Below are 26,648 nucleotides of genomic sequence, written 5' to 3' on the forward strand. Positions count from 1 at the left end.
CGCGCCAATAAGCAAATTAATCGATCGCGCATCTTGACACGGTTTCCGGTCGGCTCGCAATTAGTCTAGCAAAGGAAGGGGAGGAGATGGGAAAAGGATGGGATGGGAAAGAGATGAGAAAATTACTGATACGGCATGGACGTTAATCGAATCCTCTAGTTGAGTGCCCGTAATCAATCACGGGGAATTACGTCGATCGCACTCACTGTCCTAATCAAGTTGCGTTCTCCTACCTACTTCTTCCAGATGTTCGATGATATCATTTTTGCCTTCTTCTCTCTGGAAATGACTATAAAGATGGTGGCGATGGGGATTTACGGTAGAGGAACTTATCTCGCGGATTCCTGGAATAGATTAGATTTCTTTATAGTGCTAGCTGGGTGAGTACTTGATCTCGTTTGTTTGCTTCATTATATTTCTTAATTTCGATTGTCATTCTTTTGAAATATGTTTACATTGTAAAATCTATGAAAAATATATGCGCGTAATATGTAATTTAAATGTGTAATTTATAAGAAAGATCGTAACGTTTTAAAAATAATATTTTCTAATAATTACATCTTTTACGATAATTAATTAGATTGTATTTTATTTATCATGCTTCAGATATGATTTCCGTCTAGAATCAAATATATTACTATAATTCTCAATTTTTTCTTTAAATTTAAAAATATTATTTTACACGACATATATTATAAATATGTATAATATAATATATTATTAAATCGGAACAAGATTGCTATGAACGTAAAAGAGTTTAAAAAGTATGAACAATAAACACACACCCACTAAAGAAGAAATCTGTTTGCACTTGCTTGTAGCGCTTTGGAATACTGCCTAAATGTGGAAAATATGAATCTGTCAGCCATACGAACAATAAGAGTTTTAAGGCCGTTACGAGCGATCAATCGTATACCAAGTAAGTACGAGACTTCCAATACATCAAAAATGTCGATGGTTGACAGTTAATCTTGACGGTTAACTCCGATTTGCTCTCGTCGTCGATTTCACGGTGCATTTGTCGGCGCATAACTGCCGCTTATAGATCCTAGCGCATTCACGGTTGATTTCATCTTGAAATTGAAACGAAGCAAAGGCAAGGGAGCATATCGATCAAGAACAAGTAAAGTTGCATCAAGATATGATATAAAGTTATAGATATTAAGATCAAAATTAAAAGTTGAATCACGGAAGTGTGAAACATACAATATGCATTCCTTAAAATTCGCAAGTTTAATTTTTATAATAGATTTTTGGTTAAATATCTGTATCTCAATTTATTTTATATTATTAATATTATTTCGTGATTTTCAAATTACAAGTTGTCAGCACTCTTATGTGAAATATATTTCTAGTGAATTGAATAATTAAATCTTATTATAATTTACAGAATTTGAACTAGCGATTGTAATATTTATTTAATGTTTAGACATTAGAAAACTGTTCCGAATAATGATTTTATTAGAAATTTCTTTTTAGAGTAATCAGACTGAAAAAATTTGTGAATGTACATGTATGATATTACATCAGATAAATTCAAATCTCCACATGGCATTTTTTTTTTAAATTGCCACGAATATTTATATAATAATAAAGAAAATAAAAATAATATCAAGCTTTGGCGAATCCGAAGAAAACTCCAATCAAAGTCAGTAATGTTTATTAATTAGATGAATTTTATAAATATTTATAAATATTTTATAAATATTTTATAAAATATTTTTTATAAATTTACATATTATAAATATATATTTTAATACATTTTTATAAATTTACCAATCATGCACACTTATTTAGCAATCATTTATAAAACATTATTTCTATAAAATCCTCAACAGGTATGCGAATATTGGTGATGCTGCTGCTCGACACTCTTCCTATGCTAGGCAACGTTCTGTTACTATGTTTCTTCGTCTTCTTCATATTTGGCATCGTCGGTGTGCAACTGTGGGAGGGTATACTACGCCAACGTTGCTTCCTCAAGGCTCTACCCAACGTCAAGTATCCCGAGTAAGTCGACAAAAATCTTAAACTGGTTTATTCGATTATTCGATCTAATCGATTATTTTTTTTTTTTTTTTTTTATATAAATGTTCGACTTCGATTTTTCACATTTTTACGCCTCACGCTGCATCGCATCTCGTTCATTTTTTTTCGTTATCTTTCGATGGCTGTGCAATTTTCAAGAGCGGCATCATACGTGCCTTCGTTCAAATGCCGAGCACGTATTTTTTCGGCAAAACATGTGAAAACTCAACAACTCACATTTGACAGTTGTCGTTATTAAAAGTATCTTTCACAATATCGTACTTCGAATACAATTTATGGTAAAATTTTGTGTCCAACGCGAAACAATACTCGACCGTGACAATTTTCTAAAGCTTGCATTATTGTAAAAATTGCGAATCGAGGCGTTTGTCTTATATCCGAAACACATTTTTGCACTGTTTGCAATGTTTCTATTTTGGGACCTTTTGCAATAACATACTTCGAATACATAAGCGCTAAGGCCTTTTCAGCGATACGATAATTCTTGGAAATTCTCATTTACGTTATCTCATCACAAATTAGCGTTTATCGTATTCAAAGCACGCTATTGCATGACACTTCTATTCTACAATTTTTTACCAGACAGTTTTTGCTTAGATACAGTATTTTGATTATTTTTTCATACGCTTGCAATTTATTTTAATCGCTTAGAACAATCGTTGTATGCGTACTTCTCGGGATTTTAATTATTCGAGATTTGCGATACGTTATAGAAGATCACGGCGAGAACCGATCACAGATATTTGTGATTCGGCATCGCGTAAACGATTTGATATATCGGGTGAGAGATTCGCTCACATAAAACCCAGCCAATCTAATATATACCAGATTGCATGACGAGTAGCTCGAGTTGTCGCAAAGCATCGCTTGCCGAGTTTATCTCGCTGTAAATTTAACGCTCCGCTCTTTTTCGCTCTTCGTTCTTTGTCTTTCGCAAGTACTATTTTGCGCTCGATCTTGCTTTTATCAAACATCGATATCTATTCAAAATACAGCAAACTTTCATAACTCGCGTTTACTCTGCTCGGCTTATCACGAAACTATCCGTAAATAACAAATAGCGATCACGAAAATAGATAATTAAACAATTTATGTATATAATATTAAATTATCACAAATAGTGGAAAATTTATCACGGATACAGATTAGCATGGATTAACACGGATTATCACAGATTATCAGTGAATATGGAATATGCAACTGGTATTTATATATACCATTTTTTCTTATAAATCTTTTTTCTATTTTTACGAAAATATTTATAACTTTTAATATTTATAATCTTCATTTAAATACATGTGAAAGAAGACAATTATTTTTTTCTTAATAGTATTTTCATTAGTAGTTTATTTAAATTACACGCATATATAAACTGAAAATTTTACATAAAATAGGTAAAGTGTAAGTTTGTTAAACACATATATAAAAGTTTCAAAAAATTAGTTTCTTCTATTTTGAAAAAGAGCAAATGTTGAAATAATTTTAACGACACACAGCAAAATCTTTCTGTCTTCAAGTGTCTATTTTGCAACTATATTGACGCGTTTTAGATAAGGAAGATATTATCGATGGCGAGAAGAACCAGGAAAAATTCGTGAAAAGCCCTGTGAATGGATCTGTACATTCTACTTCCTGAACTTTTGCTTTTACAGGAACATCATGTTAGGCGATCTAAAAATGTTCTATCTCACTCTCTTTCCTCTTTCTTTTTCTCTTCCTTTCTCTATTTCTCTTTCTTCTTCTCTCCTCGTGACTATAAAAAAGAAAACTAGACATGTAAGTACATGACCCCAGGGAGGCAGTGACAGGCTATTGTTTCGCTGTTGCAGGTTACTCTCGGACGAGTACTCGGTTCGATCACGCATTTAGTAAGCTCTAGTAGAGAACAATGTGCTGTACATACATATATATCTCTTTCTCTCTTTCTATCTCAATAATACATATCTCTATGAATCACAGAATATACATACACGTGACATTCATATGTACATATATGTATATACATGCAACCATACGTGATGTGCAATATGTATATATTATCTCTCTTTCTCTCACTTCTCTCTCCCCTCGCCCTCTCTCTCTCTCTCTCTTTCTCGCTCTCTGTCTATCTCTCTTCTCTCTTAACCACTGTACCAGTGTGCGAACTGTACCGTAGTGTGTACTCACATAGAGCATGTCGACTCGACCGTTGACGAATAAAATACTGTTTTGAATAGTCTGGCTGTAAATTGAGGAGATGATGGTTTCAAGGATCCCGAGAGCGAGAAGTGAAATCAATCCTCCGAAACTTCGAAATAGTATTTTAATGTCCAAGTTACTTCACGGTCTCTTACACTTAGTATCTGGCACTAAAGTTTCTCTTCGATACATACCCGCTGTACATAAATCGTGCGATTTCGGAAAGATCGGAGATACACCAGATGATGGAGGAATGAAGAATCCATATAATTTGTGTTGGCGATCCGAAACTTTCATGTTTTTCCACGAGATTACTGTACTCCGAGATCTCTTCGGTTACTTCGATGCACGAGTCGATGTTCTCTCCCTTCTTTGCTCTGGACATATACTCCTGATATGAACTTTCGTGGCTCGTATCTTACTTTCACTGTCTCTTCTTCCTTTTCTTTCTCCGCCTTTCTATTTTATCCTCCCTCAGCGTGTCTAGTCAGTAACGATGCTTTCTGCATATGTGAACTATCGTTTCAACAACTGTGTGCGTACGTGTGTGCGCGTATGTGTGCGTGTATATGATATCGGTGGCTCTGTGGTCTCACTACATGGCACCGCTTTTATAATAATGTATCGTTTTGTTATACAGAGGATATTTTGAATTTAATACCTCGTGTACTAAATAGCTTATAGGGATTTTCAGATTGTAAATTTGAAATTTCCCACGTGAATGGAAGGTCATTTTTAATCTTTTACAGTTGAAAAATAATCGACACTTGACAATTTATATTCTTGTTAAAGAGAAATCGATTTTGCATTCCTTGAAAAATCTTGAAACGAACGTGACGCGAGCGTCCTGTATAATAATGACATCGTTATCATTAATAACCACGATATAAGTCTAAATTATCGAAGGACATTTCGTTATAAGTCTAAATTATCGAAGGACATTTCGTTTTCATGGAAACAAAGTTTAAGAAAATTATCCCGCATTTCGAGATCTTAGATGCATATTTCGTTTCGCGCGCGAGTCATTTTAATTCAAAACTCATATAGCGATGAAGATAGCATAGAAGGAGAAGTAGGCTCCATAAAATTCTAAGCTCAAGCCCAGAGAGAGAGAGCTAATTAAACACGCGGTGCTCGCGCAGTCTATTCCGGTATATGTAGCAGCTATTTTCGAACGTTTATCGACTTCTGCACCGACTCGCTACCGTTCCTGTGCCCTGCTGCTAGGAACCTCGCGGATAGCAATGGCCCTGGCAGCGATATCAATTTGTAATTTTTCTATTCTCCTGAGAAGGTGTTAACGTCCATCTCAGAATTGTAAGAGACGCTAGCGATTTTCACAGCAACAATATTAGCGTGTTTGTAACGATAATGTTCGACTTTACTCAGATTTTCTAAAGATAGTAAAAACATGAATGCATTTATTATTTACTTGATAACCGATCTTTAAAATTGTTATGCATATATTTGTCACATCTCATGTGTGAGAACGTTAAAATGCTATTGTTAATCGCGGAGAACTCGTTACAAATGCGCGCACATGATGACAAGACGACCAGATTGTCAAATCTTTGAAATAGTTTCTTTTCTTATTGTAACAAAGAGGCATAATGTACGAACCGCAGGATTCTACTGTAAATACATATATAAAAACTATATAAAAATTATTAAATTACAGTTATTTTTACAATTATTTTGAATATGTAAATTTTCTGAGCAAATTTTAAAAATTCAATCGCGATCATATTTCACGTTTAGTCTTAAATCAGATTAATTTGCTTCAAGAGAGAGTATGAGCACGAGTGCGAAAGTTTATCAAAAGTTGGAACGAAGTGAGACATTATGGAAATTGAGTGGTCAAACGGGACATATTGTTTAAAAGTAGGACATCTGGTCATCTTATATAGAAGAGGATCTAGAGCGACCGGCACGATCAGCACAGCGAGCACGAACGAGTGAAGCGCACGCCTTGTACAAGATGCGGGCACGCAAATTAAGGGGAGCATAGAGGCGATCACGTGCACACTGCTGATTAAACATATATAGCGTGTGTGTTTGGATAGCATAGGAGTGTCGCATAATCTTAGAAAGTATAGCTATTCCTTGTATCAATATTCCTTTATCGCTATTTTTTCTGTCTAATCACTGAATTCATAATATTGCAATAGTTAAATCGTATTTACAAAAATGACATCTTATGAAGGCAATTGCTGTTATAAAAATTAAAAATGTCGAATGCAAAATAGTATGATATATCAATCGTTTTATTTTTATTACGCGAAAACGTGGTTATAAATTATATATCTAAGGATGCAGAAGAAATAGCGTCAAGATATTATGATGGAGGAATGGAGTTTGGAGAAAGATAGCGCAATGCTTTCCAATCTCAAGGCGCGCAGCATAAAAATAGGAATTATTAATTACAGTTTGAGACATCACATATTTCTATTTATTTCATACACAACAAATTTGTTCAAAATTATTCGCATATACAGTATTTTATCAGCATCAGTATTTTAATTTCTCTTATATATTATATATTATATATATTATATATTATATATTATATATTATATATATATATATATATATATATATATAATTTTAATATATAATGTATAATAACTCTTACAATTAATATCTAATAATAACGATATCAAATAATTATTTATCCTTTTCCATTAAACATTCAATTTCATCCAAAGCTCTATATCCCAATATCTTTCGGACTTCTCTAAGGATTTCACTCGTGTGACTCGACATTATTGTAATTTTTAATTTTTATATCCATAGTGTCTCTTTTCTTTATTCTTAATATTTATAATATATGATTCGATATCGCAATCTGTGCGAGGAACGTTAATTGAGTGTTTCTTTTCGCACACCTGCCGACATTTTTCGGCGTGATTCGATACACGCGTGCACGCAAACTCGTGTCGGTTTACATCTGCATTTATACCTATATTTCTCTCAATTGTTGCGCACGTACGTTGTAACATCAGCATCTATAAGTGTATATATACTATATGAGGTGTCCGAGAATCATCGAATGAGTCGACCAGTGATATAAACAGGGTCGAAAATGTAAGCGTGACACAGAAAGCTGACAAGGGAACGCGCCCGATTTTCCGAACAATGCGTGCTTTATTCGTAGCGATCTCAAAGCGAGTATCACGTTAAGTATGTTGTATCGATTTGACGAATCAATGCCACGGTAGCGTCACGCCGACAATAATTTGTGCGGCGTAGGTCGTTTATTCGATTTCATTCGAATGCATACGCAACCTTCGGAATCTATAGCTACTCGGAAACTACTCCGATCGATTGCATTTACATATTTTCGGTTTCAGTATCCATTTACGCAAGAAGGCGCACTGGGAGCTCCTTCGGTAATTCCGCGACCCTCTGTATATTATATATACCTTGAATATATGAATATTATATGCATATAGGATGATTCTCAAAAAACTGCTATCTAAAATAACTGCTTATTCATGAATCGATTTAATAATTTCTTTTCCTCAAGGATATAGTGTGCGTGCGTGTGTGTTAGAATGTTTGTCATTTGAATTAATTTATCATTGAATTTATTTTTTTATCATCAACAAGCTTCTTTAAAAATCTCTTCAAAAATTTAAAGTATAAAAATTTGCCTGTTCGACTCATTCCATGCAAACATTTTTCATTTTTCGTTTCAAACATGTTTTTTTAGCTTAATGAATAAGGAGTTATTTTATTTAGGTTCTAGATAGCAATTTCTAATGATTTATCCTGTACATATATACTGTACATATATATATACTATATACATTATATCAAACACGCTGCATATCTACATATAATGTAATACGCATAAGCGAAGCATGCGAAGAGTGCATCCGTGCATAATAAGGCATATGTACGCAAGTCTTTAAACTTAAGGATCTATGCGAAGATTGGTGTATGTAAATCTATTTAATCGTCGCTTCGTTGATTTTCCAGTGATCTGGAGAAGTATTTCGAGTATCAGGGTCAGGATTACATTTGTTCGCGTCCCGACGACAGCGGGATGCACTCTTGCAGTAATCTACCGCCGCTTAAATTTGGTGAGTACACCCTTCGTCTTACACAGAGCTTTGAATATACGAATTTGTGCAATGATTTTATATAATACATACTTTTCTTTTTTTAATTTTAATTTTCTAACGTTTAATAATTAAGACGTTTAATAATAAGATTATACGAAATTAAGTATTTTATGCAAAGTGCTTTTAAAATCCAAGCATATTTTATCCACTGCGTTTTTTAAATTCACTTTGAATGTGACAAATATTTTAAGAAATTTAGTGTCGAATTTCCTTTCTTCGTTTTGAATTTTAAAATTTTAAAGTGCCATATATATTTTACTACACTGAGAAAAATATCCGGTGAAAAAATAACGAACGGATATTATACCGATCACTTTAATCGAAAAAAAGAAACCGGTCAGATATTCAAGCAGAAAATATCGATCGATCGGATATCTGATCAGAAAGTTCAAAATTCGGAACTTTCCGATCAGATATCCGATTAAAGTGATCGCTATAATATCCGTTCGTTACCTTTTCATCGGACATTTTTCTCAGTGTAAATATTTTCTATTACTAATTAAACTTAGCAATTACTTCGTAATCGACCGAATCGGCGTTTCTCGTATTCAGGAAACTTGGTGTGCAACAATACGGCCGTGCCAAACAGTAATGCCACGTTCATCAACAATGACACCTGCGTTAATTGGAATTACTACTATACCGAATGCAAAGGCCAGGGCAACAATCCATTTCAAGGAACAATTTCATTCGATAACATCGGTCTCGCCTGGGTCGCCATATTTCTTGTGAGCGCTCCCGTTACTCGTCCTCTATCCTACATTCGTACAAATACAAATAATTCACATATACACATGTGTACACACATATGTACACGTACTTGTGTACGTATGCTCATATGTGTATACGTGTGTGGAATGGAATATTTCTTCGATTTAAGTAATGTACTTTTGTTGAGCTCGAAAATCGGTAGATGCGGGTCGCACACATTAATCTATGATAGAGAAAAATTATTCTCTTGGTAATATATTGCGGACAAATTGCTTTTCATTCGATAAGATACTATCACGAATGAATGATGTGCTAGATAATAAACTTTCTATCTTTAGATGATATTAATATGCGAAACTTTATTGAGGTATGTCTTTTAACGTGTTTGTAGCATAATTTCTCTCCGTACGATTTTTTAATTTTATTCATAAAATTTCGTAAATAACGCGTTTCAATATATATTTTTGTGTCTTAAACTATCTTAATTTATTGATTCATTATTATTTCGTAATCCCGAGTAGCGCAATCGTGTCGATTTGCAGGTAATTAGTCTGGAAGGATGGACGGACATAATGTATTACGTGCAGGACGCCCACTCCTTTTGGGACTGGATATATTTCGTTCTCCTCATAGTCGTAAGTACTCCATTTCCTATTACGATGCTTCCAATATGTGTCAGATATAATAATATAATATTAATATAATATAATATAATATAATATAATAATGAAACGTAAATGTATGCGCTGCTTATTTCTCACATTCTTATTTTTTGGATATCTAAAATAAATCTCAAATGCAAAGAATAATTATAATCATTATTAGCTACACGATAGAAGAATAATATAATTTTTATAATAACATAATAATAATATTACATATAAAACAAATGCGTGGAAGGTTATTGTGAAAGGCAATGAATTAAACGAGGTCCGCATTTGCAGATTGGTTCATTTTTCATGATCAATCTCTGCTTGGTCGTAATCGCGACGCAATTCTCGGAGACGAAGAAGCGTGAGATGGAGAGGATGAAGTTGGAACGCGCTCGCTACCATTCAACCTCGACGCTCGCGTCGTCCACGAATACCTCGGAGCCTACTACTTGTTACGCCGAAATCGTCAAGTGGGTACTCGTCGTCGCATCCCGAGGACGTTATTCGCGTCGGTGTTTTTTTGTCGGCGAAATATTTTTCTCGTTTTTTTTTTCTTTTTTTATACCAAGGTGACAACTCGACTTCTCTTTTCACAGATACATTGCCCACCTCTGGCGACGAAGTAAACGAAGACTGATGAAGCGGTATCGCCTGTGGCTGTACAAGAGGCAGCAGAAGCGCGAGCAGAATCTGCTCAAAGAACCAAGGCAGAGCCAAGCGATTCGCCCGAATGCCACTGCTGGGGGACTGAATCGAGTACCGGGTGGTGAGTGTCTCCCAAGGAATGATAAAACTAGGGTGCAAAAACAAATATACATATTTTAGTTTTTCTTTTAAATGGATAATCTTGACAATCATAATTTTGGCATTGTCTTTATAATTAATTAAAATCTCGTCTTGATTTCGTCGAATTTCGAGAGAAAACATGGCAATATCAAGAATAATCTTGATACCTCATGTAATTCTAGATAGAGTTGAAATTTTAAATGAAAGAATATGATCAAAGATAAAAAAATATAGGTGTATCTTAAATGATGCACTAAACTTTAGGAGCATATTCTAGAGATCAAAACTCTTTTTTTTATGAACATAGGTCCGTAAATGAATCCCCCTCCGAGCTAAAATTTGAAAATGTGTGAAATTGACCAAACACAACGCAAATTTATTTATCTCTTAAGAGAGGGTGATAGGTAACGTCAAATTTTTTTTTCTGAAATACAGCCAATTTTCAATTTTTTTCCTAAAATTTAGAGGCCTCTAGCTCGAATCATTTCAGATAAAAATAAAAATTTCAAAATTTTACTAAAATTCCTGCTAAAATATTCGAACTCTCTAGAAATTGTTGCAATACGTAGATAGAAGATTACATCATGGAAGATGTCCTCGACTCCTTGCCGCGTTGGAATATGCCGAACAACAGCAGCAGCAGCAACAGCAACAACAACAACAATTGCAAGTGGCTACTAGTGATAATGGTGGATCCGTTGTCGATTTCGCCGCCGTTACATCCCCTTTACAATCGGCAATAGGCACCACTACTGGCAATAATAGTGGTAATAATGGCGGAAACTTGGGCATCGCGCCTCGAGCGAGTCCAGAGATTTCCGAAGCCGAAGTTTCCACGAACATGTGCCACAGATTGAATGTTCATCGCACTTCCTCTGTGTCTTGCAACGGAAGCGAAAATGTCATCGTGGGAAACGTGCAGGCCGAGGCAAGTACAATGATTCCGCACGTTAGATACGCATGCGAAAATGCGTCACAAGACGCTTCTTATGCATCAAAGACGAATGGCGTAATTGAAGTCAGACAATTAAATATCGAAATAATATAATGGCTAAATTATTATTTAATTTATTTAAATGTAATCATATTCATATGACAAAAAGTTAAGGATTGATTTTATTATTGAAAATTTATAACGTTATCTCTCGTTTTTCCGGTCTCAGTTACGTCATGAGTTTTGATGTTACGTCGTGAATTTTTATTTTCTCTCTCTAGAAGTGTTACATTCAACTTGAACTCTCGTAGAAAACTCTGTAGACACGCAGTATCGGCTCGTTTAGCGCTTTTTTCATCAAGCTTTTCTCTTTGATATTAATTTTTTGCTTTATAATGACAGTAGTTGTATCTGATAATGATTAAACATGCTTCGTATGTACAATAAAATAACAGAGTTTATGCTTCATCACATTAGATTATTAGGTTATTGATTCTTAGTGATCGTTAATAAAGAGTACGTAGTTTGCGCAAAGAGAACGATGATCTCTTTAGGTACGACGTAAAGTTTCTCCCCTTAATGCTACAAGTTTGGGCCGAGAACGGCTGCGAGAAAGAGAGAGCACCGGTCGTAGCGTATGACATGCGTAATGTATGCTTGATTGATTCGCCTTCTAGACGAACAGCACGTTGTTGAGTCCGCCATGTACGCATTATCGGAGAAGAAGCAGCGTAATGTTTAGCGACGTGGTACTGCTCCATGGCAGCAATAATGTCGGGAATGCGTTGCAGCCGGGGACAACGGTGACGCCGGGTGAACGTAACGTCTGCTCGAGCGAGAAGATGACCCAGACGGGCGATGGTAACGTTTGGTCCAGTCCTCTTCCGGACCACACGCAGGTAATTTCCATTAGTCTAGATCTAGACTATGCTAGACCGGGAAGTCCCTCTCTTCCTTCCTCACTCAAGGTGCATTGCGTCGCAGATGCAGGCCGAGCTGGGTGGCAATGAGGCTATGACGTGTCAGGAATTGCTGGCTCTCAGCGGTGCTCTCAGCGCCGCGTTGCCCACTGGTCAATTGGCACTCGATTCGTTCCTAAACTCTCTCACGAAAGGCAAGTTCATATTTGACATGTATCGAATTGAAATTATCGTAAAAAAGTCAAGTTTACAAGAAGTTGTTTAAAAGAGTTTCAAGCTATACATTTTTATTAATTTTTATTTAATATAAATTTTAATAAATTAAATATAATAAATTTTTATTAGAATTTTTAAAATATATATTGCTGATTCCGATGTTTTAAAGTTTCCAAACATTCGTCACTGATATTCTGAAAAAGAATTTCTCTTATAATCTTGTAAATGTAATTACTCACGAGCGACCTAATTAAATGTACGAATGATTCACACATATTTGATAGGTATAACAGATCGTCACATCACGTTGGAGGATCGTACGCAGTGGCTGACGTCCGACGTTGACAATTGTTCCTGTTGCTGCGAGCTGCAGGGCGGCGATCAATGGTCGGACGACGGCGAAAAGTGGCAAAAGTCTTCACGGGTCAGACGGTTCTTGAGTCGCACCGGGAACTGTTGCTTCGGCACGTTGCGCTCCATTCAACGATGCATCAAGAAGCTCGTCGAGCACAAATATTTCCAGCAGGGTATCCTTCTGGCGATACTCATTAATACTTTGAGTATGGGAATCGAATATCACAATCAGGTGAATCTTTACTCGATCTTTCGTCTCGAATCTCTTTTCAAAAAAATATATAATTGTATTGCACATTTAATTTAATATTTTATTTTAATTAAATAAAATATTAAATTAAATCATAAGTTTGATAATACTGTTTGTTTGATTGTAAAGCGAAGACTATTTGCGCAATATGATTTCTATAATTATCTTTCACGAAGTTAAATTCTCTTTCTCTTGCTTTGTGGATTGTTCCATAAAGAATGTAATTATGATTATATTGTTGTATAGCCGGAACAATTAACGGTAGCTGTTGAAATAAGCAACATCGTTTTCTCGGCAATCTTCGCAGTGGAGATGCTACTTAAAGTAATAGCGGAAGGCCCATTCGGTTACATCAGCAACGGCTTCAACGTCTTCGACGGTATTGTCGTCGTCCTAAGGTAAGACAATTTCCTTTGTAACTTTTTTTATCATTTATTTTAAGTAAATAGTACAATATTAAACTGATATATTATAATTATATTTGAGTAAAATAACAATATTAAATAACAATATTAAATAAATGTACGAATAGATATATCGAAGCACTCTTCTCGTAATATATACACTGTGTGATACTTTAGTTTTACCACCAGTATTTCAATTTTACAAGAAAGCTGTTAATAGCTTTCTCGTCAAGTTTTTCGCGAATAGACCGATGTAACGAACTGATAACACGGTTGCATTCGTGCACCACATCGTTTCCAGCGTCGTCGAACTCTGCCAAGCATTCTTGGAGGAGCGCGGTGGCAGTTCCGGTCTGAGCGTCCTGCGTACCTTCCGCCTGCTCAGGATCTTAAAGCTAGTGCGATTCTTGCCCAATCTCCGACGACAGCTCTTCGTGATGCTACGCACCATGGATAACGTTGCCGTATTCTTTTCTCTTTTAGTACTTTTCATCTTTATATTCAGGTAAGTCGCCGTCCTATCCTCTCGTCCGCGTCAGCGACGCTGCTCGGAATTCCGCGCGTCGCTGGGTCTTCTCTCCGTTTCCTAATTTCTTTTCTAATTTTTTGTTTAATTGTATATGTGGTCCTCGCCTACTTCGCGAACCGGTATCATCGTCGATGAGATTTATTATCGTGAAGTAAGTTCGACCCGCGAGGAATCTGCTCGGCCGAATCCGCGCGTCGCGTTTACACGGATTACGGGGCGCTGTCGCGTCTTCCTGTTCTAATTATCATCTCATCAGCCTAGTAACGTTTGCATGTCTGGCAAGGCGGATCGAAGTTACGAAATTGCCGATAGGTATTGTCAAATATGTTGGTCAAGCGCTTTGAAATATGAAGCGTCGATGAGAGATAACGACAGCCTATATATATAACATCAAATATTTTGCTTACGAGGGAACTATGAAAGGGCTCGATGGTTGTTTTGCATGTTTCATAATAATAGCGAATTGATATCGCCTCCGGGATCCATAGTAGCGAAAATTATATTTGGTACTCAAATTTTACTCGTGTCGTTGACCAGTTTCATGACTATGACATAAAAATATGATATTAGCCTTTGAATTTTTGTATTAAAATCTTTTCAGTTCGAAAAAGTTTTTTTTTTAAATTATATTTAGTCTTATAAGAATATCAAAAATATATATAATTTATAATAATATATATAATTTAATATATATAATTTATAAATATATATAATTTATAAAATATTATATATTTTATATAAAAGTTTAAATTCTTTTGTTAAAAAAAATATATATGCAATATATATGCACGTGTATGCGTTAAATGGAATAGTATTATGAAATAATTTCTTTCAGTTGAAAAACTTTTGTTCTTACTTCTCCTTTATTTCTTTTTATTAATAATTCATTGATCGTCGTGCTAAATTTTATTACGTGCACTTATAATCTCGCATTACGAAGGTGATAAAATTCTCGTTGACGCTCAATATTTCGAAAGCAGCTTCTTGCTCGCTTTCACGAGCTTACGAGCTTGAGGAACAAATCGCGCCGCTGCTCTTCGAGCCGAGACTTACATTTTAGGTGACTGTCTTTCGCGTTCATACCTTTCTCTTCTACTTTATTCGCTTTTACATTGTTTCCGCGCGGCGTTTGAGCCGTCATCCAGTTAATGCATATCACATATATATTATATATAGAAATTCTCAAGTTTTTATCACAGCAGTTGTCCCGTGTTGTCGCGTCTCCTAGCATTTCTTTGAGCGGCATATACTTTCTGACATTGTTAATGGTAATGACGATGGTATTTGTTGGCACGATCTATTACAGGGGGGGAGAAGAGGGAGCGCCTGCTGCCCTCCTTTTATGGCTTGAGGCATCGAACGTATTCTTTCGACGTTTATATACTTAGAAGATATATCTATATATAAATATATATATACGTATATGAATATATATTTACATGTGTGTGCATGATGCTTTTATGCTGGACGTCTTAGTGACGAGTATGAAGGGCTATATGTATATATATATCTACTATTATCACATTTCTTTTGGTTTATATTCGTGTATACACGTGAATCTCTCCCGCTGTCGCTCTCTATCTCTCTCTTTTTCTTTCTCCATTTGCTACTCTGAGCGTCTATATTTAAGTGCGTGCGCCTCAGTGTGGCCCTCGATATTAGAACAGCTTGCGAATGTCGACATATATCTCTCTGCAGGATTATATATTTCGTCATACTGCGTAGGACTTCCCGCTATATACATCCGCGCGTTTACGATGCGTTTTACGATCGTTCGATGGCCAATTTGCCGCAGCCGCCGCTCTCGCTATTGCAACTGATTGCTGATATCTACCGCAGAAACGCAACCGCGAACGCTGAAAATATCGATAAAATATCGATCCGAATAACATTAGTTGGATACTTTTAATGATGCATTAAACGTTTGAGTATAAAAGACCGGATTTTGTAATCATTGAGAGCTTCATTCCACAATGATCCTATTGAAATACTTAGTAATTCGATTGCATCAAGGATATATGTTTTAAATATTCTTTTTTATTTCTATTTTTTCCCTATTTTATTTCTATTTTATTTTAAAGACAGTGGAAATTAATAATTTTGTTAGGCGTGAAATGGTTTCCATTTGTCGAGGAATCGTAGAAAAGACGAAGAAGAATACTAACATCGTTGATGTAAATCCGGACGATCTTTTTCTGCCTGAAACTTTCTTCTCATGCGAACTTTCAAAATTGAATACAAAGTTCTCGAAACTATGCAAATGCTCGCGGGTGCTTCTCTGCGCGTTGATCCTTAGGATCCGATAGACATTTCTCTCGAGATCCTCGGCCGTCCTTAGGTGTGTGCATTTTGGCCGCAAGACGCGAATGGAGTTTCAAAAGATCCGCTTTACGAGACCTTTCCTGATCGGACGGTTTACATTAAATAATGGATATACTTGCATCGGGATTGCAAGCATGAGTCCATTTACTCGGTCAAGTTTTTAGATTACGAGAGCCGATAAAAATTCACGTCAGTATCGATCCGAGGACATTTGGTTTTCACTTCGAACGTTTCTGGAGCTCAGTATGATCATCGTACATTTTTTTAAAGAGATATGACATGTCCACGGATGTGCATTATATATGTGCATTATATATTATAACGTAACAATCGCAAAAGAAACGTCAACCGATCGATTCTGCTCTTTCATCGTGTACTTTTTGACTAAATATACAAAGTGTCACAGAACCGGATGTCTATTTGACCATAGATGGCAAAGTATCGATAATTACAAAGTTACTCGACACTGTTCTTTGTGAAAAAGCAAAATAAAATTAATTAATTCTGATTAGATTTTATATTGAAATAAATATTCTTCTCTTTTAAAGATATTTTACATTTAAAAATTAAAAACTTGTGACACAGATTCTTTCGAGAAATTTTCGCTAAAAAAGACTTATCTCTAAAGGTTATCTAAAAGTGTATCTATTAAAAGGTTATCTGAATTTATGGCTGGAAGGATTAACGGTTCTAAAACACTCTGTATACACCAATACATTTTGAATTGATCGGTTACTTGGCCGAGTCACGCTTTATTAGTCGCGATTTTGTTTTAATCGAGCTTTTCTTTCTTTCTTTTTTCTCTTTCTCTCTCTTCCTCTTTTTCTTTTCTTTCTCATTTTGTTCCGGTTTACGTGTATATATATATATATACATATATATATGGATAAGGAAGTACATTGCACGTTTCGTTGTGTTGTAGTATTCTCGGGATGAACCTGTTTGGTTGCAAATTCTGTGAAACGATGAAAGGCAGCTCTGACGTCGAGTGTGATAGGAAAAACTTTGACTCGTTACTCTGGGCTATTGTGACAGTGTTTCAGGTACCTACCAAAAAAAAGATACCTTTCCACGTATCTTCTCGAGGACATTTTGACTTCTCTATATACTGTATATTACCTACATATATATATATATATTTTCGTGTGCATATATACGTTAATATATATATTAACGATTACCACACGGCACATCTACATATATATATATATACGCTAAGTACGCTAAGTATACATTACGTACTGTCACGTATGGTTTTTCGACGAGCTAAAGTCGTACGATCGCAACACTTTATATGATTTCTGAGGTCTCAGGTAATGTATACTGGAAGGTAAATGCTTTCCAGCATGTCGTCGTTTCTCCGATGAAAGAGAAGGGCAGAAGGAAGCTATTGGTACCGGCTTTACTAGAGACTTGCAATTAATATTATATAATATATTTAATAAAATTTATCTAAAATTTCTATTAATAACAAATATTGGAAGCTATTGTTTACATATCGTATTTCTCGCGAGATACGTTATTTTAAGAAATGAGAGATAGAAAAAGAAATCTGATTATAGCTGGTGCTGGCAGCGCCTATAGATGGAACGGAGGGGGGATACGTGAATTTTCTAGTGCGGATTTTATTGAAATTACATATGATTGCCGGCGATAATCCCGGTGCTTCTCCATTTCTGTCTGTTTGCCATCCATTCGTCGCTTTACAAGTACATTGCGCGATATTAATGCGCTGCCTCCTGCCATATTGTCTGCGAGCGTGTCGAGCTCCCTTCTGGCATGCTTTCGTAAGCAGCTGTTGTCTCTGTGTGTCGGCAACAATGAGCGAAATCTCCTGCATCTTGCGAAAATAATTTTTTATATTGTAATTTGATAGAGAACATCTCTTAGAATAATACAATTATTATTAAAACTAATGACATACAATAATAACAACAATAAAAACTATTCGAATTCTCGAATTTGAAATATACCGGGATAACGATCCGATATCCGCATTACATCCTGTAGACGTGTTTTATCCAAGTAATTGATATCTATATTTGTTTAATGCAAAATTAGTAATTACTGTATAATAATTGACTGCACAATCACTACATAATTATGTTGGGTTTCATTAAATTCATGGAATTAAATATACGTTATATTAAGCTATACAGTTTTTCATCATTCATGATTATATATCATGAAACTATATCTTTATACGATGCAGAATATCGGAATATTGCTTGTTCGAATATTTTGAAGCTGGACTAAATAATTGTGCGTCAATATTTGATTAAAATCGGCAGCCCTAATAATTATCAAAATTGGCATAATTTTCAAATGTATTAAATTAAAAAAGCAAAATGATTTAACTTCTAATCAATAATCTATAAATCGTATATTCAAAAATTGCAGATCCTTTTTCTAAAGTTTTACCTAGATATTTATTTTGCGGAGCTCTCTCTCTCTCTCTTTCCAACAAGAAAACGATATTGGAGAAAAACTTTGGTAACAATCATTATTAAAAATATTGTTCAAACTGTTCAATGTGTCAAATTTATTAACGAATCAATTTTATATTCACATTAAATGTGATTTTGATGCAGATATATCAAACATCGAATAGTGCTTTTGGAAGTTCAAGAATACAGGCGTTTTCGCTCAAGTACTGAGAAAACTTTGTGTGTCTAGACGCTTCGCATATTCATTCGCTTATTCCTGTTGTTGGCGATACTGACATTGCATTTTTTTTAATATTACATTGTTGTTATCAGTATGGTTTTTAGTTTTAATGCTCGTTGCTGTGTTCCATTGCGATTTTTGACGATCGTAGGAAACATCGAAATTGAAATTAATGTATAAGAACCAATAATCTCGGAGCAATTTCGGCAGAATCCAGTGGAATAGTTTAATAGGATTCTAATACAGGCAATTTGGATTGTTTCCGTACGTTCGTCGCATGTCAATGGACGATAAGTATCAATTATATGCCTAAACGAATAACAACGCAAACAATACAAACGTCTACAAATTGTGAACCTTTCGAGATCATAAAAATGTTCAAGAAACATGATAAAGTTGTTGAAAAGACACGTCGACAGCGTTTTGACAATCTTCTTGAGACATTTGTATGGTTTGGCAACTATCCTAGGATCGTCCGGAAGCGTCGCTTCCTGCCTAAATGACACTTCCTGGTAAATGGCCCTTCTAAAGTTACCGGGCGATCCATGGGATCAACTTCCTGTCCTGACTTGGAGCGCAAGATATCGAAGAAAATAACTCTTGCCTGATTCATATTGTGCAAAACTCGCACTTCTGCATGCGATCTGTGTTCTTATAGACAGTTGGTCGCCACTTGTCGTCGTTGTTGCCGTCATCCTGTACCGCGTTATATACGACACCTTGCTGCATATCACGTTTCCTCGTCACGCGAGGATTCGACATTCATATACCTCACTAACCGTTCAAACTTCTGTCAGTTACTACTAAAAAAAAAAAACGACGGCGACCGATCTTCTCGTATGTCAGTTCTCGTGACATCGTGGCGACACGAATAATAAAAAAATGGAGCCGGTTGTTCTGTGCTTCGCAAAGAGAATTAGAAATGATCATGTGTCGTATGAGCAGCTTGTGTCGACGCCCATGCTCGTCTTTTTTTTTTTTACACACTTTACTTATTAGAATTATTACGCACTCTGTACATTCGTGAACGACGCCTCGATATCACGTAACACATTTTTAACAATATAGCACACTAAACTGTTATCTGTCACACGCTTAATCTCTTCTCTGTCTCCTTTGACTTTCATTATACTTCACTACTTACGACATTTACACTTCTCTTCGTACTTTCCTCTCCCTCTCTTTCTTTCTCTTTCTCTCTTTCTTTCTTTTTTCCGTTCTGTCAGTAACTTCTCTGTCACTTTCTCTCTTAAACGCCCATGACGACTCGAGCGTAAAAAAAAAAAGAAACTTCGTTCCGACTTATAAAATACGTGCGTGAAATATCGACTCGACCCGACAGGAGCATCGCCGCGCCACAAGTTTCTAAAAATTCTTCAACACTCGAGGACCCGAAACGAGACCACGTGTCCATCGCACACGAATTACACGAACGTTAAAAAAAAAACTTATGTAATATGCCAAATACATGCCAGAAATGGCTCAACACGTAGATCTCAAGAAAGATCGAATAACTAAATAGTTTTTATATTTTTGTTTTGTCATTATGATAATCGCACGTACATTTATATTTTTTAAATAAATATTTATTTAAAATAATCATATAATAATATTATGTAATAATATTTTCTTATATTAAAATATTATATACTTCTACGAGAAAAGAATGCTTTTATTTAGAAGTTGAATCAAATTTGTACCAGTTTTTTTGGTAGTTAAATTATCAGGATTATGGTAGCCCGAGAGGGTTAATTAGTATTTCTTAGTTCATATGGTAGAGAAACACCATTTTTTTACTTTATTCTAGAAATACAAATCAGGTAGATCGCGCAAGGCACGTAATATCGTACTGACATTGCAGTCTCGGTAGATTTTTGCGTACCTTTTGCAAATACTCGCTCTGCAAGAGAGAGTTCTCGACGTAATACATATTATACATATACCTCAGCGTATTAGACGATTATACATATATTTATGCTTGACAATTATACCCTTTATTTCCACCTCTCGCAAACGTTCGCCGTGACATTCTGCAACGGCAGGTGTCTTGTCTCTGTCCAGTCTTTTTTTCTAAAGTTTTTCGCTACGGCTCGCGTTTTTCGGAGCACTTTCCGCGCCGTTTATTTTCACACGACACCTGTAAAGTGTGCGCACGGATATCTGTCGACCCGGATAAGAGATGATTTAAAGCTAGTCATATTTGCAGAGCGCATTCGGCATCAATTTCACTTTCAACGTCAACAAAACGAAATTCGTAGAAAAAATCAGCTGACTCGACGAAATAGATAATTGACAGATTTGACAAATTTCTTTTGCGCGTCCAAATAAATGTTTATTATGACATGGTCACGTCGAGTTAAAGTCAATTGTTCCAACATGCATCCTAAAATTAACATTATTGATTGCTTGCGTAAAACGTTAAATAATTAATATGCATATGTATAGTATTATATCGAGAAATTATATTATGGTGCGAATATATGAAAAGTTAATTTCAATGTTAATTTATATTTAATTGACGTTTCTTCGGGCAATCAGAGAGAATTAAATATACCTAAATTAAAGAATTTTTGAATTATTCTTTCACCGAAAAAGAAGTACAAATTTTTTGAATTTTGTTTTTTGTTCCTTATTCCGTCCCGTCGTATAAAGTCCGTTACAACCGTACACAGTTGATATGATTCGTTCACAACCTATAAATGTATTCCTATTATACTTTACACGCATTCACTTATATTGTGCAAATACAAAATACATATAATTATTATATATATACAGACACGCCGAACTTGCAGAATGTGACTGTACGAGCTTCGAGTGACAGTCGTTTTCGCTGTTTTATCCAACACAATTGCTTAATCTCTTATTGATGCACAGAATCTCCATTCTCAAAGATAAGCCTAAAAAAAATTTTAAGCCTTTCATAAGAGGAAAAATGATAGTTTGAGAACTATGATTTGTGTGAAATTTTAAAATATTTCAAAACATTTCAAATTATATCGCACAAATGTAGCTAAAATCTATGATTCAAGAGAGAAACTTTTCATTTTTTTTTATAACAGATTTCATATTTCGGGTGTCAATTCGATACGTAAATTTGTTTAAGTGCACTTGAATGATTGGCAGTCAATACGGCTTAATATGAGATAAAACTGATGCAGTCAGATATTTATACATGTAATATATACCTGTTGTGACGGTGAATGAAAAAATCGAAAAAATCTTGTGTCTCACACACACATATTTATTAAAAGCTAAAGATAGATATTTTTCTTTACAGAAGTATTTTTAAAATGTGAGCTTTAAACCTAGATCACTTAAGAACATTTAAGCACGAAAATAACAAACTACAAATGGATAAAAATGATTCACGTAACATTTTTATCATGTATTTTAACCCCATGCAAGATTTAATTAAAAATTAAATTGCTGTAAAATTACATATATTTAAAATTTAAAAATTATGAACTTTTCGCACACTCTTTACCATAAATTTATATTCTTTTATTCGAATAGTATTTTACACATCAACTCATAGTCAGCTGTCAAATGCCAAATTAACAATATTAATGATGTCAATGTTTATACAATTTTCGTTTATAATTATTATTGATGTGACATTCGCAATAGCTTTTTACGTTGCCATTGCGACTATAAAGTTAATCAATATTACATATTTTATATAATTAATTAATCGAATGAGGGAAATATATTGTGTGACGAGAATGGAGACGCTGCTCGGCGATTGTACCAAAGTCCTAGTCCTGTCACAACTCTAGTCCGACTCCATCTCTCCTCGTCCTTGATCTCGGGGCTACTTTAGGCCAGCGGATTGTCTCGGTTGCAGCATCCTAGGGATGTACCTGTTCGGGGGTAAGTTTTGCATGTGGGCGGACCGGAGTCGGCCCTGCACCTGTGCCGAGGTGGTCTCGCGGCACCCAATGTGTCGCTGTGATCGCAAACATTTCAACGACATCGTCTGGGCACTAGTCACTGTCTTTCAGGTACCACTGTTCCCCCCTCTCTTATATGACTTACTATATACAGATAATACGTGATTTTTACGTGTTAAATGCGACATACATATACATATATATACATTAATCATTTTTACCACGTGCTACGTGTTTTACGTAATACACGGTCTTTTTCTCCTACCTATATATATATATATATATACGTGTCCACACGTGTTCTCTCTCTTTTTCTCTCTTTCTCTGTACAGATCCCCGTCATATTTATATATATATATTTATATATTTCTTCGTGTTGAGCAAAAATGAACCCTTCCCTCTTTGACGTGTGATCCTATCGTTTTCCTAAGCCCACTCACGCTTCGTCAATTCTTGTCTCTTTGTTATCCGTGCCGAGTGTGCGGAGCCTTTAATGGTTGCTTTGTATTTACATGCGTGCAAACGGTATATACGTATACATGTCGACGTTCACGTTTACTATTTTGTTTGCTCGCGCAGATCAAACTGCGCGATGATTCCACCTACGAGTGTGTTGTAATTTCAATTCAACTCACATCATCCATGTAAAGCAACTAATGTATACATCGTTGCGGAAAGTCGCTCGAACGAGTTTCTGCCTTTCTATCACGTGTTTCCGTTTATATCTATGCTCGATGCAGTCTGATGACGTCCTCGATTTATTATTACTCCTAAATTTATCGTTATACAGTTAATAATTATTATTGGCAAACTTTCATTCATTTGTGATGTAACAGATGTTTGTTATAATTTAAAACGCGCGAGTATATTGATAAATAAATAATAAAATGCCGATAGTCGCATTCTGATTGTATTGTTCGTATAACGTTGTATATCATTCTACGCACAAAAGTCAAATATGATGGGGAATATTATTATTATTACTGTAATATATTACGCATGCATTTACATCCTATCATTATTAAATATTAATCGTTTGGAGTAAATTGAATTAATTTCTTGTAATTATTATGATTCTTAATTTTTATAGCGTATAACGTTATCAGGCTAGAAGTAGATTAAAAATAGACTATAGAGTTCATAATAATAGATAGCTAATTACACAGATACGAAAGTTCGCAAAAAGAGGAGAAATTCGTGATAGAAAACTCGACGCATGCATATTCACGAAGTATTACAACACTGGTTGGCAAAACGTTTTTTGTGCGTCTCTATTGAGTATGCAAATTTGGGTGCAGTGCAAATACAATGCCGACTTGCTTTGTATGCCGATTCCTCATAATTGCATGTATGTCCAAAAATAATCGAGAAATCTAAATTAAAATATTAAAAAAAACATCTACATGTAATAAAAAAATGAATTCTCTGTCTAAACGTGTAGTTCATGCGCATACAAACTCTATTGAATTATTTAGCTATTTTTACCTCTTCGTATTTTTCGATATCTCAATGAAATATATTCGTGTCTGTAACTAATGCAATAATTCAATATTTGAAATAAGATGATCGAAACTTTTGACAACTACGTAATAATATTTCAATGATTAAATTAATGATATTCTACACATATAATTATAAAATAATAATAAATTATTTATAATTTATTTAATATGGTATATATTAAAAGATCTTGTAAAATACATAATCTTATAAAAATTCTATAAAAATTATATAAGTATTAATACTGTGTAACAACTTCATTAAATTACGACAAAGCGATTTATATGCGAACTTGTGTATTATTCTCAATATATTCATTAGAATACAAATTGAAGAAAAAAACGTCTTGCCGATTATGTGTCTTATTATAAATAAGTCTAGATATTGATGCTATTATATATGTAGCGGAAATCTCTTCCCTTTTTTCTTTTTATGTAGATCCTTACGCAGGAGGATTGGAATGTCGTCCTCTTCAACGGTATGCAGAAGACATCTCACTGGGCTGCGCTTTATTTCGTAGCGTTAATGACCTTTGGCAATTACGTTCTCTTCAATCTTCTTGTTGCCATTCTCGTTGAAGGTTTCTCATCGGAGGTAGGAATTGAAAAATAATATGCGTGCTTTTTTTATTCAATTTATTAAATTTTATACGTGAGTATTTCAGAAGATATGAGAGAGAATGTTTACATATAAATTTATAACATTTCTCTCGATCCGTATTAGATTTTATTAGATTAGATTTATTGATCGCATTTTACATTGCAAATCATCAATATATTTATATATTTACAATATTTATATATTTATACATTTATACAATATTTATATATTTATACATTTACAATATATATGTAATTTATAATTATACACGGACACGTGCGTCAAAAATGAAAGACATGATAATTGTTAATATACTTCGCAGAGAAATGAGAGGAGAGAACGAGAGCAAAGAGAAATGGCAAAAAAGCTCGCCGCTGGAATCGGCAGCGAGGATGGGTCGTCGAGAGTATCGGGATCGCATTCGATCTCTGATAGTGATACGTATACCCAGGTATAATTGCTCGCGCAATCTTTCTTCTAATAAATAAATGTTTTCAAATCTTATTTTGCCATTTATTTTGTTTATTATATCATTCTTTGCCACTTAAAAAAATTGAAAGAAGAGTGAGGCGCAAAAATTGTTTCCATTTTGGATTAATTCCCTCTTGACGCTTTTCAATTTTACAGGGAAAGTTCAACGCCATAACGTTTTTTTGAAGATTCGTGAAATATATAAAATGTGAACATGAGTTAAATATATAAAGATATATAATTTTTTATTTATATTTATTTAGTGTGTTTGAAAAAATATGCATAGAGTTATAGATTTTTCTATCTCGACGTGATTTATTTAATAAATGGATTTTCGTCGATCGCAATATTTCTCTTCGCTTTATGCTGCATCAGTTTTCATTCGCGATTTGCAGGATCAGAAGAACTCGTGGCAGAGCGCGGAGGAGCTGAGAAAGTATAAGGATAACAGGGAGAAGCAGAACAGCGTGTGGAAACAACGGATCGATGAGCCTAAGTGTAACATTCAGAAAGAGAGTAAGATGATGGGTGTGGCAGGTCAACCGCCTATAATCACTCATACAGCGGCAACTCCTCAAGATTCTCCAAATACCACGTTGAATGTTGGCTACAGAGACCTCAATTGCCGAGCAGTTTACCCGGCTGCTGCCCTTTCGATCGAATCCATCGATCGATCTGGTGTACGTTTTTATTTCAATAATAGATTAACTGTTGCAGGGCAAGAAAGCTTTTATTGTGATTGATATAATGATGTATGCGTATTTGTATCTAAGAATAGAAAATTTATCCGTTTGAGATATCAATCAGAATTAATATCTAAATAAATCTATTGTGTAGTTTTGATTTACAAGATTGCTGTTATATTTTTCATTAAAATACTAGATTAAAGAAGAACGTAACGAGAGAAAATGTAATAATAACAATGCTTTGCAGAGCCAGTGTAGTATACCCTCGGGACTGTTAAAGCTGCCAGATGTATCTAACAAAATTCCGACAAACAATTTAATTGCTGGTCAATTCCCGAGACGCATAAGCCTTGTTACGGCCGTTGTCAATCCTTCGACGAGGGACTCGAGTTCAAGGT

At 34.8% G+C, this 26,648-nt stretch overlaps 1 protein-coding gene across 2 annotated transcripts in view; it reads left to right on the forward strand.

Moving 5' to 3' along the window:
* LOC105258278 (voltage-dependent T-type calcium channel subunit alpha-1G) overlaps positions 1-26,648 on the forward strand; it is a 46,578-nt gene that overhangs the window by 13,171 nt on the left and 6,759 nt on the right. Inside the window, exons 3-21 of one of the 2 annotated variants that reach the window (XM_011269444.3) lie at positions 247-380; positions 822-919; positions 1,839-2,010; positions 8,209-8,312; positions 8,907-9,082; positions 9,608-9,700; positions 10,010-10,188; positions 10,315-10,484; positions 11,074-11,432; positions 12,116-12,337; positions 12,423-12,552; positions 12,859-13,160; positions 13,425-13,576; positions 13,884-14,087; positions 17,356-17,476; positions 24,932-25,087; positions 25,416-25,544; positions 25,960-26,244; positions 26,498-26,646. In XM_011269444.3, the coding sequence (XP_011267746.1) occupies positions 247-380; positions 822-919; positions 1,839-2,010; positions 8,209-8,312; positions 8,907-9,082; positions 9,608-9,700; positions 10,010-10,188; positions 10,315-10,484; positions 11,074-11,432; positions 12,116-12,337; positions 12,423-12,552; positions 12,859-13,160; positions 13,425-13,576; positions 13,884-14,087; positions 17,356-17,476; positions 24,932-25,087; positions 25,416-25,544; positions 25,960-26,244; positions 26,498-26,646 (3,335 nt within the window). Of the gene's footprint in view, positions 1-246; positions 381-821; positions 920-1,838; positions 2,011-8,208; positions 8,313-8,906; positions 9,083-9,607; positions 9,701-10,009; positions 10,189-10,314; positions 10,485-11,073; positions 11,433-12,115; positions 12,338-12,422; positions 12,553-12,858; positions 13,161-13,424; positions 13,577-13,883; positions 14,088-17,355; positions 17,477-22,947; positions 23,105-24,931; positions 25,088-25,415; positions 25,545-25,959; positions 26,245-26,497; positions 26,647-26,648 lie in introns of both variants that reach the window. The other variant, XM_011269443.3, reaches the window with a different exon arrangement.

Source organism: Camponotus floridanus, unplaced genomic scaffold (assembly GCF_003227725.1).
Source record: "Camponotus floridanus strain SB8 unplaced genomic scaffold, Cflo_v7.5 scaffold2, whole genome shotgun sequence".
NCBI lineage: Eukaryota > Metazoa > Arthropoda > Insecta > Hymenoptera > Formicidae > Camponotus > Camponotus floridanus.